We start from the raw sequence: 18,813 nt of genomic DNA on the forward strand, positions 1-18,813 counted from the left end.
ATACCTACTAGGGCAGTTGCTGGGTCGTAGGGTAATTCTGTTTTTTTCAAAATTTTGTGAGAAACCTCCATACCATTTTCCAGAGTGGCTGTGCCAGTTTACATTCCCACCAGCAGTGCAAAGAGGTTCCTCTTTCTCCGCATCCTCTCCAGCATCTATTGTTTCCTGAGTTGTTAATTTCACCCATGCTGACAGGTGTGAGGTGGGATCTCATTGTGGTTTTGATTTGTATTTCCCTGATGATGAGTGATGTTGAGCATTTTTTCATGTGTTGGTTAGCCAACTGGATGTCTTCTTTGGAAAAGTGTCTATTGATGTCTTTTACCCATTTCTTCACTGGATTACTTGTTTTTTGGGTGTCGAGTTTGTAAGTTCTTAATAGGTCTTAGACACTAATCCCTTATCTGATGTGTCATTTGCAAATATCTTCTCCCATTCTGTTCATTGCCTTTTAGTTTTGCTGATTGTTTCCTTTGTCCTGTAGAAACTTTTTATCTTGATGAGGTCCCAATAGTTCATTTTTGCTTTTGTTTCCCTTGCCTCTGGAGACATGGCAAGTAAGAAGTTGCTGTGGCTGAGGTAAAAAGGTTGTTGCCTGTTTTCTCCTCTAGGATTTTGAGGGCTTCCTGTCTTACATTTAGGTCTTTCATGCATTTTGAGTTTATTTTTGTGTATGGTGTAAGAAAGTGGTCCAGGTTCATTCTTCTCTATGTCACTGTTCGCTTTTCCCAACACCATTTGCTGATGAGACTATCTTTTTTCTATTGGATATTCTTTCCTGCTTTGTCAAAGATTAGTTGGCCATATGTCTTTGGGTGCATTGCTGGGTTCTCTCTTCTTTTCCAATGATCTGTGTGTCTGTTGTTGTGTCAGTACCGTACTGTCTCGATGACTCCTGCTTTGTAATATAGCTTGAAGTCCGGAATTAATGATGCCTCCAGCTTTGGTTTTCTTTTTCAGGATTGCTTTGGTTATTCAGGGTCTTTTCTGGTTCCATATAAGTCTTAGGGTTTTTTTTTTTTAAGTTCTGTGAAGAATGCTGGTGTTACCTTGATAGGGATTGCATTGAATATGTAGATTGCTTCGGGTAGTACTGACTCGATAAGGTCCCATTTATCTGTTGCCTGTGCTTTTGGTGTTATGTCCAAGAAATTAGTGTGAAATTCAACATCGTGAAACTTCTGTATGTTTTCTATAAATATTTTATACTTGAAGCTTTCATATGTAGGTCTTTCATGCACTTGGAGTTTTTTGGCTATGGTATAAGGTATAGACCCAGCTTCTTTCTTTTGCATATCTGATTTGCCCAGTACCATTTATTGAAAAGACTGATCTTTTTCCATTGAATAGTCTTTGTTGAAAAACATTTGAGGGGTGCCTGAGTGGCTCAGTCAGTTAGGCTTCTGACTTTGGCTCAGGTCATGATCTTAACAGTTTGTGAGTTCGAGCTCCACGTCAGGCTCTTTGCTGACAGCTCAGAGCCTGGAGCCTGCTTCGGATTCTGTGTCTCCCTGTCTCTTTGTGCCTTCCCTGCTCGCGCATGCTCGCGCACGCTCTCTCTCTCTCTCAAAACTAAATACACGTTAAAAAAATTAAAAAAGAAAAATAACCATTTGATGATATATATGAGGATTTATTTCTGGGCTTTCCATTCTATTTCCTTTGTATTTCTGTCTTTATGCCAGAGCCACACTGTTGTGATTACTGTTAGCTTTGTGGTAAGTTTTGAAATCAGGAGTATGAATCATCCAGCTTTGTTCATTTTCTAGATTATTTTGGCTATTTAGGCTCCTTTGAGATTCCATATGAGTTATAGGGTGGATTTTCTGTTGTTATAAAAGATGTCATTTTGATTTTGATATGGATTGCATTGAATGTGTAACTGCTTTGAGTAATGACATCTTAAGATATTAAATCTTCCAGTCCATGAACATGAGATGTCTTTCCATTTCTTTGTGTCTTCTATAATTTCTTTCAGCAGCATTTTGGTAGTTGTCAGTGTTTGTCTTTTTCTTCCTTGGTTGTTTATTCTTTTTTGATGGTGTTCTAAATGGAATTTTCTTAATATCTTTTTTGGATTATATTTATTGTTACTCTATAGCAATTGATTTTTCTGAGTTGATTTTAATATTCTGCAACTTTGCTGAATTCGTTTATTTCTAACTTTGTGCATGCATGTAACTATTAGGATTTTCTACATGTTCGTTTTTATAATTTTTTTTTTTAAAGTTTATTTTTGACAGAGACAGAGCACGAGTGGGGGAGGGGCAGAGAGAGAGGGAGACACAGAATCCGAAGCAGGCTCTGAGCTGTCAGCACAGAGCCTGACACGGGGCTTGAACTCACAGACTGCAAGGTCATGACCTGAGCTGAAGTTGGACGCTCAACTGACTGAGCCACCCAGATGCCCCTACATGTTCATTTTTGAACAAAGGCAGTTTTACTCTTTGTTTTCAATTTGGGTGCTTTTTATTTCTTTGTCTTGACTAATTACTCTGGCTAGAATTTCCAGTACTATGTTGAGAAGAAGTGATTTAAGTGGACATCCTTTATCCTGAGCAAAGAGGAAAAGCTTTTGGTCTTTTACCACTGAGTATGTTAGCTATGAGTTTTTTCATATACGACCTTTATTATATTGAAGTAGTTTTTTCTCTTTTTCTTCTATTCCTTATTTGTTTGATGTTTGTATCATGGAAGTGTGTGGAATTTTTTCAAATACTTTTTTTATTTTTTCCTTTATTTTATTAATGTGGTGTATTACAATGATATATTTTCATATGTTGAACCATCCACGCATCCTAGAAATAAAACCTGAGTCATGCTGTATAATCCTCTTAATGTACTGTTGAGTTTTGTTTGCTAGAATTTTGTTGAGGATTTTTGCATCAGTGGTCATAAGGGATATTGGTCTATAGTTTTACTGTGTCTTTGTCTGGATTTGGTATCAGAAAAAGGCTGGCCTAAAAATGAGCTTGGAAGTGTTCCTTTCTCTTTAATATTTGGAAGAGTTTGAGAAAAATTTGTATTAATTCTTTTAAGTGTTAGCTAGAATTCACTAGTGAAATCTTCTGATCGTGGACATTTCATTATTGGGAGAGTTTTGATTACTGATTGATTCAATCTCCATACTAGTTATAGATCTCTTTAGGTTTTGTATTTCTTCACAATTTAGGGTTTTGGGGTTTCTGATTTCTTATATTTATTATTTACATGGGATATTTTTTCTGTTCTTTAACTTTTAAACTAGTGGTGCTGTTGGATCTAAACTGAGTCTCTGGCAGACACTTGGATCCCATTTTTTAAATCCATTCTTTAAATTTAGATCTTGGATTGAGAAGCTTAAACCATGTACATTTAAAGTAAATATTGATGGGGAAGGACTTTGTCATTTTGAGATTTGCTTCCCATATATTCTACAACTTTTTGTTGCTTATTTCCTTTCTTACTTCATTTTCATTTAGTTGACTTTTTTGTTGTGACATGGCTTGATTCCCTTCTGTTTTCCATTTGTGCATATTATATAGATATTTTATTATTTGTTATTATGGAGATTACGTATAGCATCACAAGGTTCTAACAATCCATTTAAAATTGATACCAACTTAACTTCGATTGTATACAAAAACTCTACTTGTTCACTGCTCTACCCCTCCCATTTTATGTTACTGATGTCGCATATTATGTCTTTATATATTGTGTACTTATTAACGTAGATTTATAATTATTTTTATGCATTTGTCTTAAATCCCATAGAAAATAAAGAGTGGAGTTGTAATCAGATTATAAGTGATACTTGATTTTACATTTATCATATAAATACCTTGATCTTTAATGAGATCTTTATATTTTACTGTTAGCTGAAACTTTGGGCCCGGGATCCTAAGTAGAGAAGTCTCTTGAGCTCGACTGGACTGGTTAGCTGATTTAGTCCTCAGTAGTTTTAGACTGTAACCAGTCCTTTCACCTGTCTTTCCCCCAGTACTTTTTCCTCTTCCTTGCAAACCTCAGACGGATAATCTATTTTACAATTTAACTAAAGACACATCTAACGCCTACCAAACAGTCCCAGGGGAATTGTTACAAGGGAGGCAACAAGAGAATGCTCTTAAAGTAGTGCTTTCAGGCTTTGTGTCTGAAAGGAAGTATAGGGGGAAAGAGGTAAGTAGTGATAGCCTGGCTTTTTCCTACTGCTGTGGACGTGACTGCTATTACTTACCTGCTCCTGTCCAGTGTGAAAGAGAGACCCATACTCTTCTTTGTTGCTTTTTAAAATATAATGACTCTGTCTACCAGCAAACATTGTGTAGCGTACTGAATCTTGTTCTCTTTGACTTCTGCTAGGAAATCAAACTACAGTCTGAGAGTCTTAAGGCAGAGGGATGTCAATAATTGGCTTAAGAAAGAAGGAACAAAAGCCATTCTATACATTGTGGATTTTTCTAATCCAACACTAGGTGTAGTCTCATATTAGATATGAGGCTTAGGTTCTCTAGTTCTTCCCCAGATGTCCCACAGCCTATTTATCGTTTAATATTTCTTGTAAAGTTTGTCAGTATGTGGTAAAAAACAAAGATGTATGTGATTTTCTGTTGTAAACATGAGTTTGAATTGATTCCTTTTTAGCTTAGTTGAAATATATATATTTTAAAGTATGGTTGAATCTAGAAATTTAGGGAGTACCAGGAAAAAGAAGTTGATATTATGCTGAGGAACTTGCGTTGGGTTGCTCTATCAGTATATGATCAGGAAGAGTTAATGTCCTGTAATGCAGGGAATATGTAGAGCATAGAAACAATCGAAATAACCAATTAAAACCTATATCTGGGGCACCTGAGTAGCTCAGTCGGTTAAGTTTTAGACTCCGTTTTGGCTCAGGTCACGATCTCAGGGTTCATGAGATCGAGCCCCATGTTGGGCTCCATGCTCAGTGCTGGATCCTGCTTGGGATTCTCTCTCCCCCTCTCTCTCTCTGCCCCTCCTCCCACTCATGCGGGCACATGCGTTGTCTCTCCTAAAAATAAATAAAAAAAGATAAAGGAAGTGCAAGATCATGAGAGATCAGTCGCATGTAACAGTTGCAAATTGTTTCTGTAAATGCACAGATAGTAAATATTTTAGGCTTGAATTCCATATTGTTAGTCATAACTATTCACCTCTGCTGTTTTAGGGTGAACATCGCCGTAAACCATACGTAATGAATGGGCACGGGTGTGTTCCAGTCAGTAATACTTAATTTATCAAAATAAGCAGCAGGCTGAGTTAACCCCTGGCCATCTTTTACCAGTTTCCAGTCCAGCGCATTGTAGTCAAACATGACCAGTACAAGGGAAAAGATACTGGGAAGGTCATTTGAACGAGTATTCTAATGATACTAAAATTGCTATAGGTTAGGATCAGAGAAGGACAGCTACAATAATAAGAGGCAGAAACTAAATGATTTAGAAAGAACAAATCTGAGAAGTATTTGATTTTAATTTAGTAAGCTGGAGCAGTCTGAAGTGAATATGATAAAACCCTGGAACTATAAAAGTATTAGGCAGCATCCTTTGAAATTTGATCTTAAAACATTTAAGGCAAATAAAAAGGAAGTCCTCTACTATTTAGTACATAGTATTTTGGTGCCCCCATTTTCAGCTTGTACACCTGGTATATATAAAGAAATTGAAAAGTTGAGTTATAATAATGAGACAGATTTATAATGGTTACCTAAGTTAAACTAGGATATATGGAACTAATTACAAATATTTCAGCTATTAAAGTAAAAGAAAGCTTCTAATTTTCTCAGGAAATGCAGATATGTTTTTAAACTGATAACCTTAGCAGCCATGCATATGAATTGAAAAAGTTAAGTTTTAGAAAAGATAGAGGGATAAAAATGGTGAATAAAAACTTATTCTCGTTTTGATAAGTCTCATTTTATTTTTTTAATTTTTTTTAAATGTTTATTTTTGAGAGAGAGACGGAGCATGAGCGGGGGAGGGGCAGAGAGAGAGGGAGACACAGAATCCAAAGCAGGCTCCAGGCTCCGAGGTGTCAGCACAGAGTCCGACGCGGGGCTCGAGCTCATGAACTGTGAGATCATGACCTGAGCCGAAGTCGGACACTCGGCCGACTGAGCCACCCAGGCGCCCCTGATACGTCTCATTTTAAACTATTATTATTTTAGAGACTTTATTTAGAACGGTTTTAGAGTCACGGAAAAAATTGTTGCCGTTGACACACAAGGTTACATTAGTTTCAGGTGTACAGCATAGCGATTTGACAACCCTAAATGTGCTATGCTCACCAGAAGTATAGCTTTCTGTCACCATACAAGAGTATTACGATACCATTTGACTATATTCCTTGTGCTATACCTTTTATCCCCATGACTTAGTCATTCCAGAACCGGAAGCCTATACATCCCGCTCCCCTTCACCCATTTTGCCCATCCCTAACCCTCTCCCCCTGGCAACCATCACTTTATTCTCTGTATTTGTGTGTCTGTTTTTTTGTTTTTTAGATTCTACGTGTAACTGAAATTGTATGGTATTTATCTTTGACTTATTTCACTTAGTGTTATGCCCTTAGTCCTCCCATGTTGCAAATGGCAAGATCTCATTCTTTTTTTTATGGTGGAGTAATATTCCATTGTATATATATCTTCTTTATCCATTTATCTATTGATGGACCTTTCGGATGCTTCTATCGGCTATTATAAATAATACCACAATAAACATAAAGGTGGATGTATTTTTTTCAAATTAGTGTTTTCATTCTCTTTGGGTAAATAACCACCAGTAGAACTACTGTGTTTCTGTTTTTAATTTTTTGAGGAAACTTCATACTGTTTTCCATAATGGCTGTCTAAATTTACATTCCTGCCAACGTTGCATGAAAATTTCTTTTTCTCCAGATCCTCAGCAACACTTGTTATTTGTCTTTTTTATGCTAGTTGTTCTGGCAGGTGTCAGGTGATATTGTGGTTTTGATTTGCATTTTCCTCATGATTAGTGATGAGCGTATTTTTATATGTCTGTTGGCCATCTGTATGTCTTCACTGGAAAAATATTCGGGTCCTGTGCCCATTTTTTAAATCATATTTTTTGGGTTTTTTGGTTTTAAGTTGTAGAAATTCTTTATATCTTTTGGATATTAACCTTTTATTGGATATATTATTTGTAAATATCTTCTCCCGTTCATTAGGTTGTCTTTCCATTTTGTTGATGGTTTCCTTTGCACGTGCAGAAGCTTTTTATTTTGATGTAGTCCCAGTAGTTTAGTTATGCTTTTATGTCACTTGCTTGAGGAGAAATGTCTAGAAAAATGTTGCTAAGGCTGATGTCCAAGAGATTATGGTCTATTTTGTCTTTTAGGTTTAAGGTTTTAGGTTTCAAGGAGTTGAAACTTACATCCCCACAAAAACCTGCACACAGATGTTTGTAGCAACTTTAATCTTAATTTTACATAAAGTTTATACACTTAAATTTTATATTTCAATTTTATAGCCCAAAATTATAAGCAACCAAGATGTCACTTAGTAGGTTAGAGATAAACTGTGCCATATGAAACACTGAAATATTGTTCAGTGCTAAAAGGAAATAAGCTATCAAGTTGTGAAAAGACATGGAGGAACCTTAAATGCATATTACAGAGTGAAAGATGCCAATCTGAAAGGGCTACATAATGTGTAGTTTTAACTAGATGGCATTGTGGAAAAGGCAAAAATAGGGACACAGTGAAAAGAAAAGCTCTTGCTGGGACTTGAAGCTGACAGGGGAGGGATGAATAGTCGAAGGACAAAGGATTTTAGGGCAGTGAAAATACTCTAGATGATATACTCTAAATGATATGATTGATACATGTCATTATGTATTTGACCAAACCCACAGAATGTACAGCACCAAGAGTGAAGAGTAATGTAAACTGTGGACTTTGGTGACTCTGATTTGTCAGTGTAGTTTCATTAGTTTCAACAAACATACACCATTCTGGTTGGGAATGTTGTTAATGAAGGAGGCAAGGCATGGGTACACGTAAGAGGTATATAAAACATCTTGGTATCTCCTATCAGTTTTTCTGTGACCCTTATTTGCAAATCACATGATACTACACACAAAACCCTAAAGATTCCACCAAAAAAATTACTAAATGAATTCAGTAAATTTGTAGGTATAAAATGAATACATAGGAATCTGTTGCCTTTTGACATGCTAATAATAAAGTGCAGAAAGAAAAATTAAAACAATCTCATTCACAGTTGCACCAAAAAGAATAAAATACCTAAGAATAAACATAACCAAAGAAGTGAAAGACCTGTACTCTGAGAACTATAATCATTGATGAAAGAAAATGAGGATACCATGACGTAGAAAGAATTCCATGCTCATGGATTGGAAGAATTGCTATCATTAAATGTCTATACAACAAAACAAATGACAGATTCAGAGCAATCCCTAACAAAATATCAGTGGCATTTTTCACTGAACTAGAACAAATAATCATACAATTTGTAAGGAACCACAAAAGACCCTGAATAGCCAAAGCAGTCTGAAAAAGAAGAATAAAGCTGGAGGTATCATAGTCTCAGGTTTCAAGATATACTTCAAAGCTATAATCAAAACACTATGGCACTGGCACAGAAATAGACACATAGATCAAGGGAACAGAATAGAGAGTGCCCAGGAATAAACCCATACTTATATGGTCAATTACTCCATAACAAAGGAAGCAAGAATATAAAATGAGGAAAGGACAGTCACTTCAAAATATATGCTGAGGAAACTGAACACCTACATGCAAAAGAATGAAATTGAACCACTTTCTTATACCATACCCAACAATAAGCTCCAAGTGAGTTAGACTCAATTATGAGACCTAAAACCGTAAAAATCCTAAAAGAAAAAGTAGACAGTAATCTCTTGGACATCAGCCTTAGCACATTTTTCTAGTTATCTCTGTTATATTTTTTGAAGAGTATATCTTTGCTTCATTATATTGCCTTTACTTCTTTGTCAAAGATCGGTGGACTTTATTTATAGAAGTCTACTTCTAGGCTCTGTATTCTCTTCCAGTGATCTGTTTGTCTTTTCTTTTGCTAATATCAGTGTCTTACTGTACCTTTATAGTAAATCTTGAAGTCTGGGAGTGTCAGTCCTCCATCCTTGTTCTTCTCCTTCAGTGTTATGTTTACTATTCTGGATCCTTTACCTCTCCTTAGAGTCATTTTGTCAGTATTTATTAAATAGTTGCTGGGATATCGATGTTAATTGCACTGAATCCATAGATCAGTTTGGGAAGAACTAACATCTTGACAATACTGAGTTAAAAAAAATTCTTTAATGTTTGTTTTTGAGAGAGAGAGAGAGAGAGAGCATGAGCTGGAGAGGGGGAGAGGGAGAGAGAGAGAGAGAGAGAGAGAGAGGGACAGACAGACAAAATCCAAAACGGGCTCCAGGCTCTGAGCTGTTAGCATAGAGCCTTATGTGTGGGGCCCAAACCCATGATGGCTGAGATCATGACTTGAGCTGAAGTCGGATGCTTGACTGACTGAACCACTCAGGTGCCCTGAGTTTTAATATCCATAAGTAAACTGGAATATCTTTTTATTTCTTCATTTCTTTTCTGATTTCACTCATCAAAGTTTTACAATTTCCCCAATATAGATCTTGTATATATTTTGTTAGATTTATACCCAAGTATTACTTTTTTGGGTGCTAATATAAACGATCCTGTTTTTAATTTTTAAATTCCACTTGTCCATTGTTGGTATGTAGGAAAGCAATTGATTGCTGCATACCAACCTTGTATTTTGCAACCATGTCATAAGGGCTTATTAGTTCTGTAGGCGTCTTTTTAGATTTTCTGTATAGATGATCATGTCATCTGTGAACACAATCTGTATACTTTTTATTTTGTTGTCTTACTGCATGGTAAAGACTTCTAGTACAGTATTGAAAGGAGTGATCAGAGAGACATCTTTGCTTTGTACCTAATCTTAGTGGGAAAACTTGCAGTTTCTTACCATTAAATATGATAGCTGTAGATTTTTTTGAAGATCTTTTTTATCAAGTTGAGGAAACTCTCCTTTCATCTAGTTCACTGAAAGTTTTTATCATGGATAGGTGTTGGATTTTGTCATATGCATCTACTTACTATGATCATGTAACTTTTCTTCAGTCACATCTGACTTTTAAACATGATTTTAGATACATAATCTCTTTTAGTAGTTACTTGAACTTGGTAAGCATTAGTTTCCTGATAGGAACTTTGTGCATATGGGAACTTACAAGTAGCAGAGAGCAAAAATAGGTTGTCTACCATATAGGTGGTGAGTATGTATGATAATGTATTTCAGTGCTTGCCTTAGTGTCTGTAATGTAATAAATAATTAATAATTAGTAATTGTGAACTGACCTTGGCAAATAGTAGAGGGATAATAAACATAATAACATTAGAAAATAAGCGGCTGAAAAATATTGAAGTTAGTTTACCTAGTGAGACTGGTCAGTGAGGCAAAACAAATTTGGGTGGAGGTTAGGGAATAATATGTCATATGGACTGTGTGGGTAATTTTTAGAGCTTAAAATTGCATTTTATTACTTTTGCATATTTCAACGGGAACATTCGTCTTTTTAGTGCACTTAAATCAGAATGAAGTTTGCCTTATAATGATTACTGTTTTTTTTGAAACAGATTCAAGATATTTGGAAAGTTACCACTGATTTCTTTACGAATCTCAGATAAAAAACTGCAAGGGATTTTGGAATTGATCGAAAGTATTCCGAAACCCACACCTGCAACTGAAACATATGCCCCTGTCAAACCATTTCAGGTAATGTTTTTGCAAAATTGATAAAACCACAAATTAAAATAACTCAACAAAAAGTATTTGTAAGAGTCACAGAATTTTTTGGGTAAAACAATTTAATTCATTTTGAATAGAACTTTAAGAATTATATCTTAAGGGGCGCCTGGGTAGCTCATTCGGTTAAGCGTCCGACTTCCGCGCAGGTCATGATCTCACAGTTCATGAGTTTGAGCCCTGCGTCGGGCTCTGTGCTGACAGCTCAGAGCCTGGAGCCTGCTTCACATTCTGTGTCTCCCTCTCTGTCTGCCCCTTCCCTGCTCATGCTGTGTCTCTCTCTGTCTCAAAAATAAACAAACATTAAAAAAAAAGTTAAAAAAATTATATCTTAAAAGAGAAAATGATGAAAGAGTAAAAGGTGCATGTAGTAGAGAGAGGTACATGGTAAGTCTGCCTCTCTTCCTTTTTTCAGCTTGCGGTCCCTCTCCTCGGTGGTAACATTGTTAACCACTATGTCTGTATTTGTCCAGAAGCGTTTATGGCATGTACTGTGGCATGCTTATGTATAAATGTCTGTGTGTATATATACACGTGTGTGTGTGTGTGTGTATCTATCTGTATATATGTATCTATATATATATGTATCTATATATCTATATATATATATATAGATATAGATAGATACACACTCTCAGGTTCTTAAAATTTACATAAATTGGATTATTATACTTAGCATTCTGAATTTGTATTCTTTTCACCATTATGTATTATGTACCCTCGAGATATTTTCATGTTAGTACATACAGATCTACCTTTTTCTTTTTTATAGCCATATAGTATTGAATTGTGTGAACGTACCATTCTTTGCCTAATATGATCCCCTTTTCATGGGTGCTCACAGTTAAAATACACTGTTTTCAACTTCCTTGTACATATATTTTGTGTATTATTATCCATTGGATAAATTCCTACAAGTGGCATTGCTCAGTGAATTTTACATTTTCATGAACTTTGCCGAATTTTAAATTGAGTACTAATTTATAGTCCCACCAGCAGTAAATGTGTTTCTCTGTTCTCATTTGTCTTAAGTATTAACAATTTAAAATTTATTCAATTAAATGAAAAAACGTTATATTTTGATTTTGATTTGCATTTACAAGTAACCATAGGACTTATGTTCATAAGTTTATTGGGTGTTTGACTTTCTGTTTTTGGAAACTGGTGTTCATGTCTTTTGTGTTGTGGTTTTCCACTTAAGGAAATTGTTGCTATTTGTCTTTTACGAACATTTGTTTCCTTGTTTATTATCTGATTCATTTATTTTTGGCATGCCAAAGCTTTTACTTTCAAGTATTCAGTTATTAGGTTTTCTTTTATGATTTGTATGTTTTATATTATGTACCTTACCTCTTATGAAGAAAATTTCAAAATGAAGATAAGTGTTCATGTTTTTCTCTTTTAAAAATTATTTCCACATTTAACTTTTTCCTTTTGAAATAATTTCAAACTTCGAGAAAAGTTGTAAAAATGGTACAAGGAACTTAACTTCATCAAACCATGTAAGGATAATTTGCTGACATGTTGTCCCATACCCTAAAAACTGTAGTGCTTTGTAATATTTTTTTTTATAATCTCTTGCTGAGCTTTTTGTTAACAATCTCTTGAAGAGCCGAGTTTTTACATTTTGATGAAATCCACTTCATCAGTATATACTTTTATGGAATATAAGAAACATGAATAAAAGAATACTGATGAAGCTTTTTATGTCTGTAAAATTTTTGCCTAATACAAGATCAAGAAGATTTTTCTTGTGTTATAGTCTAGAAGTTTTACAGTTTTAGCTTCTTATATATTGTTTTCATTTTTTAGAGAGTGACCATAAGCAGAAGAGGGGCAGAGGGTGGGAGAGAGAGAGAGTCCCAAGGAGGCTCCATGCTGAGCATGGAGCGCAGTGTGGGGCTCAGTCCCATTACTGTGGGATCATGCCCTTAGCTGAGATCAAGAGTTGGACGCTTAACTGACTGATCCACCCAGGCGCCCATGTTTTTTCTCCTTAAACATTTCTTTTTTTTTTTTTTTTTTTTTCCAACGTTTATTTATTTTTGGGACAGAGAGAGACAGAGCATGAACGGGGGAGGGGCAGAGAGAGAGGGAGACACAGAATCGGAAACAGGCTCCAGGCTCTGAGCCATCAGCCCAGAGCCCGACGCGGGGCTCGAACTCATGGACCGCGAGATCGTGACCTGGCTGAAGTCGGACGCTTAACTGACTGCGCCACCCAGGCGCCCCTCTCCTTAAACATTTCTAAGTTTTAGAGAAAGTACTTAGATAAATGTTAGGTTCATTTTTCATTATCTTTGATATCTGGGAGGACTCCTCCGTCTCCCGTATCTTGGGCTTAATCTGTATAACAAGAGGGTATCAAACATAGGATCTATACTAGATGTTCTTTTTAAAATCAAATGCATATATAAAAATAGGCAGAGAATAACTATGTAATATGTCTTATACTGCGTTTCTGTTATGTGTCAGGCCACACGCTTGGCTAAGGAATACTATATGTCAGGTTATCTGTTATTTATGTTCAAACCCTAGTCCACCTCTATATTTCTGTATATTTTTATCTTTAACCCTTATCACAATTCAGCAAGTTAAGTGTTAACAGTCATTATTTTGCCCAGGAAATAGACTCTAGAAAAGCTAAATACTTTGCTAAGATCATAAAGTTTGTAGCCTTTAGCATGCAGAGCCAAACTTTAGATTCAGGTTTCTTTTTTTCTTTCTCTCTTTCTTTAAACAAATCTACAGCCCAACAGCTGGCTTTGTTTTTGCTGTTTTCATGCTACTTTCTACATAAATGATGTCCTCATCAGTAGAGACTCTATTTTCTGCTTTTTCCAAGTTTCTCAAGAAAGTTGAGTACAAAACACTAGGTCATTTCTAAGAGTTTTAATTTAATTTGAAGTGATTTCATAGGTCAGGTAAAGAAAAGTTTTTTAAGCAAAGAATCACCCCTTCATGGATGCTTATTTGGCTTGTCTCAGAAAGTTTCAGTCACGAGTCTGAAAGGTCCTAACATCATCTCTTGAAGCTGGATGTTCCTTTCACTTCCTGTGATAGATTTCTTTTTCTTTCTAATTTTTATTTGTTTTGTTAAGGTGTAATTGACTAATGACATTATATGATCTTTAATGTGTATAGTGTGGTGGTTTAACCTATGTGTATGTTGTGAAAGCATTTCACCTGTATAGTCAGTGAACACATCCATTACCTCACATACTTGTTTTTGGTGAGAACATTAAGTTCTACTCTCTTAGCAGCCTTCTGTTACTCAGTACAGGTTGTCGACAGTAGTCACCATGTTTTACATTTGTTCCTCAGCCTTATTCTTCTCAAAGCTTGAAAGTCTGTACCCTTTTACTAGCTGTTCCCTATTTCCTCTACCCCTTAGCCTCTAGCAACCACTTCTCTATTCTCTGTTGCCATGAGCCTGACATTTTTGTTGTTAATTCCACATGTAAATGATACTTGGCAGTATCTTTCTCCTTCCAGCTTATTTCATTTAGCATACTGCCCTCAAGGTCTATTCATGCTGTCATAATGGCAGGATTCCCTTCCTTCTCTCTCAGAGTTGAATAATGTTAAATTACACACACATCTGGTGTTTATCCATTCATCTGTTTGATGGACACTGGGTAGTTTCCCATATCTTGGCTATTGTGAATAATACCTCAGTGAACATGGAGTGCAGATACCTCTTGGGCATCCTGTTTTCATTTCTTTTGGAAAACTGATAAAGTGAGATTGCTGGATCACATAGTTTTTTGAGGAACCTTCCCACTGTTTCCGTGGTGGCTGAACCAATTTACACTCCTACCAGGTGCATAGGAGTTCCTTTTTCTCCACGTCATCTCCAATACTTCTTACTCATTGTTCTTTTATTCTTTTTTCAGGCTTTAAAGCTGTATTTGCATATTTTACATAATGTGCATTCCAATAGTTAAAATGGTTTAAACAAAATATGGCACTCTGATTAAACTGCATTTTACAGCCTATAGGACACCCTGGACCAGCTTGGTTTTTACTTCAGATTTCACTTCTGTTCCACCCAGCTTCTTTCTTCACCAACATGGAAGTTCTTTGCATCTCCCTCTCCAGATGGGAGAGGCAGGCGCCTTCATTGTCAGTAGTTCTCCATTCTTTGATGTGAAAAGGGGCAGTATGGTCATTTAAACTTGATCCAACCTCTTTACATCTTAAAAAGTTCAACAGCCACAAGAAGTAAAATAAGGCAATGCTGTTAGAATGTACGGTCCATATTGGCGGCACATGCCTTATTACAATTCACCTGCTTGCTTTTCCTGTTCAGTTGTTTCTTTTGAAGGCAGTGGATTTCTCTCGTATGTTTGTCTTCTTCAGTTTCAGTTTATTGAACTTCTCAATTACAGGCATACCGGGTTTGTCAGACATAGTTGCAGAGAAAGTGGAGCATGGCCCTCAAGCAAAGTCTGGTCTGTGCAGTAGTGCGTCTTTTTGATGGTAGCCATTCTGACATGTCAGGTGATAACTCATCATGGTTTTGATTTGCACTTCCATTAGTGATGTTGAGCATCTTTTCATGTGTCTGCTGACCATCTATCTGTATGTCTTCTTTGGAAAACTGTCCATTTATTTCCTCTGCCCATTTTAAAATTGGATTGTTTTGCAGAGTTGAGAGTTCTTTATATATTTTATATGTTAATCCCGTATCAGGTATGTTATTTGCATATATTTTCTCCCATTCAGTTCATTGCCTTTTGTTTGTTGATCATTTCCTTTGCTGTGCAGAAGCTTTTTAATTTTAGCTAGTCCCACATGTTTATTTTCACTTTTGTTGCCTTTGCTTTGGTATCAGATCAAAAAAAATCATTGCCAAGACTGCTATCAAGGACCTTACCTGCCTGTGTTTTCTTTTAGAAGCTTATGGCTTCAGGTTTTTCATTCAAGTCTTCAATCCATTTTGAGTTGATTTTGTGTATAAGGTAGGAGTTCAGTTTTATTCTTTTGCCTGTGACTGTCCAGTTTTCCCAGCACCATTTGTTGAAAGAAACTGTTCTTTCCTTGTATATTCTTCACTCTTTTTGAAAAATTGGCCATTAGGCAAAGGTTTATTCCTGGCCTCTCATGTCTGTTGCATTGATCTATGGGTCTGTTTTTATGTTTGTGCCATACTGTTTGGAGTACTATAGCTCTGTATAGATTTTGAAATTAGGAAGTATAATGCCTCCAAATTTGTTCTTCTCAAGATTGCTTTGGCCATTTGGGGTCATACAAATGTTAGCATTATTCTTCTCTATTAGTGTGTAATATGCCTCTGGACTTTTGATGGAGATTGCATTGAATCTGAAGATTGCTTTGAGTAGTGTGAAGTTTTTTTTAAGTTGATATATTGATTTATTTTGAGAGAAAGGAAGAGGAGTTGGTGGAGGGGCAGAGAGAGGGAGAGAGAAAGAGAATCCCAAATAGACTCTTTGCTGTGAGTGCAGAGCCTGATGCAGGGTTCAAACCCAAAACTGTGAGACCATGACTTGAGCTGAAACCAAGAGACAGATGTTTAACTGACTGAGCCACCCAGGCGCCCCAGAGTAGTATGAACTTAATATTACTGTTTGCAATCCCTGAGCATGAAATCTTTCCATCTCTTGATATCTTGAGTTTCTTTCATCAGTGTTCTGTAGTTCCCAGTGCACAGATGTTTTCACCTCTTTGTTTAAATTTTTTCCTAGGTGTTTTATTCTTTTCGATACTGTTATCAGTGGTAAATCTTGAAATCAGATAGTGTGACATCTGAATTGCTTGTTTTTCCCAGATAGTTCCAACTAGTTCTTAACCTTTTCATGTAACTTTTAGAATCAGCTTTTCAATTTCCACAAGAAAATTCTGCTGGGATTTTGATAGTGGTTTTATTGTACTATCAATTTGGGAAAAATTGGCATTTTAACAACATTGAATCTTTATATTAGCATGATATATCTTTTCATTTATTTAAGTCTTTAAGTATTTTCATTTTATTCTGTAATTGAAACATACATTTGCTTCACATATTTTGTTATTTTTTGTTCGCCCAGAATTCATATGTTGAAACCTTAACCCTATTCCTTCAGAATGTGACTATATTTGTAGATAAGGCCTTCAAAGTGTTAATATGAGGCCATTAGGGTGGGTCCTAATCCATTTGGTCTGGCATATTTATATGAAGTGGAATTTGGGACACAGAAAAGGACATCATTGGTGCATGTGTACAGAGAAAACGCCAAGTGAGAACACAGCAAGAAGATGGACCTCTGGAGAGGGGCAGATGGCAGCGTAGGAGGACTCTGGGCTCATCTTGTCCTGCTGATTGCTCAGATTCCACCTACATCTGCCTGAATAACCCAGAAAACTGCCAGAAGACTAGCAAAACGGACTCTCTGGAGCCAGGTGTAGACAAGAGGCCGACAGAAGAGGGTAAGAAGGGCGGAGAGGCGGTGCGTGCTTCACGGACTGGAGGGAGGGAGCCGGGGCGGTGGAGGGGCAGTCCACCTGGCAAGGCAGAGCCCCCGAAGTCTGGCTTGGAAAAGCGGAGGGTTGGGGCTCCGTGAGTTCTGACAGCCCATGGGACTTAACATCTGGAATGTTAAAAGTCAACAGCTCTGCCCTCAGAGTGCAGGGAGGGCGAGAGGACACTGGGAGGGAGAGGTGTTGAGCCCTGGAAGACAGAGCTCAGCTTGGCGGATAACAAAGGCGCTGGTTAAGCGCCATCTCCCTCTCCCATCCCCCAGCCGAAATTCCAAAGGGAACCAGTTCCCGTCACCAAATTTGCTTGTACCGCTCAAACAACCAACGCTGTGCTTCTGTGGATCTATTCCTCCCAAGGGTCTGCTTCCCTCCCGATGCTGCAGGACCCCTCCTGCAGGGGACCACCAGTGGCAAAGTGAGCAAAGCCTACCCCTCCTACCCCTGTGCACCTTGTGGATCCACCTCGGCTCATACCCCAGATCCCATCGAAGCAGCACCACAAGCCTGGCAGTGTGCCAGTAGCCCAGACAGGGGCCACACCACTCCACAGTGAGTCTTGCCCCTGGGAGAGGGGAAGATAAGGTACACACCAGTCTGACTGTGGCCCCAGCGGTGAGCTGGGGGCAGACATCAGGTCTGATTGCGGCCCCGCCCACCAACGCAAGTTACTCCAGACAGCACAGGGGAAGTGCCCTGCAGTTCCGTGCTACCCCAGGGACTATCCAAAATGACGAAACAGAAGAATTCTCCTCAAAAGAAACTCCAAGAAGTAGCGACAGCTAACGAATTGATCAAAACCGATTTAAGCAATATAACGGAACAAGAATTTAGAATAATAGTCATAAAATTAATTGCTGGGCTTGAAAAAAGCATAGAGGACAGCAGAGAATCTATTGCTACAGAGATCAAGGGACTAAGAAATAGTCATGAGCTAAAAAATGGTGTAAATGAGGTGCAAAGTAAAATGGAGGCAGCCATAGCACGGATCGAAGAGGCAGAGGAGAGAATACGTGAATTAGAAGATAAAATTATGGAAAAAGAGGAAGCTGAGAAAAAGATAAAAAAAATCCAGGAGTATGAGGGGAGAATTAGAGAACTAAATGATGCAATCAAACGGAACAGTATCCATATAATAGGAATTCCAGAAGAGGAAGAGAGAGAGAAAGGGGCTGAAGGTGTACTTGAACAAATCATAGCTGAGAACTTCCCTGATCTGGGGAAGGAAAAAGGCATTGGAATCCAAGAGGCACAGAGAACTCCCTTCAGACATAACTTGAATCGATCTTCTGCATGACATATCATAGTGAAACTGGCAAACTACAAGGATAAAGAGAAAATTCTGAAAGCAGCTAGGGATAAACAGGCTCTAACTTACAAAGGTAGACTCATAAGAGTAGTGACAGACCTAGCTACTAAAACTTGGCAGGGCGGAAAGGAATGGCAGGAAATCTTCAGTGTGATGAACAGAAAAAATGTGCAGCCAAGAATCC

General features: G+C 37.3%; 1 protein-coding gene and 1 pseudogene across 4 annotated transcripts in view; one reads left to right on the forward strand and one right to left on the reverse strand.

The window, feature by feature from the left end:
* The window catches only part of VPS13A (vacuolar protein sorting 13 homolog A), a 256,431-nt gene that overhangs the window by 71,419 nt on the left and 166,199 nt on the right, over window positions 1–18,813 (forward strand). For all 4 annotated transcript variants that reach the window (XR_006710274.1, XM_045469045.1, XM_045469046.1 and 1 more), the window contains exon 23: window positions 10,675–10,813. Coding sequence is in view for 3 of the 4 variants with exons in the window: in XM_045469045.1 (XP_045325001.1) it covers window positions 10,675–10,813 (139 nt within the window). In the remaining variant the exon portion in view is untranslated. The remainder of the gene's footprint in view (window positions 1–10,674; window positions 10,814–18,813) is intronic.
* On the reverse strand, window positions 14,950–15,406 carry LOC123593347 (annotated as a pseudogene).

Source organism: Leopardus geoffroyi, chromosome D4, assembly GCF_018350155.1.
Source record: "Leopardus geoffroyi isolate Oge1 chromosome D4, O.geoffroyi_Oge1_pat1.0, whole genome shotgun sequence".
Classification (NCBI taxonomy): Eukaryota; Metazoa; Chordata; class Mammalia; order Carnivora; family Felidae; genus Leopardus; species Leopardus geoffroyi.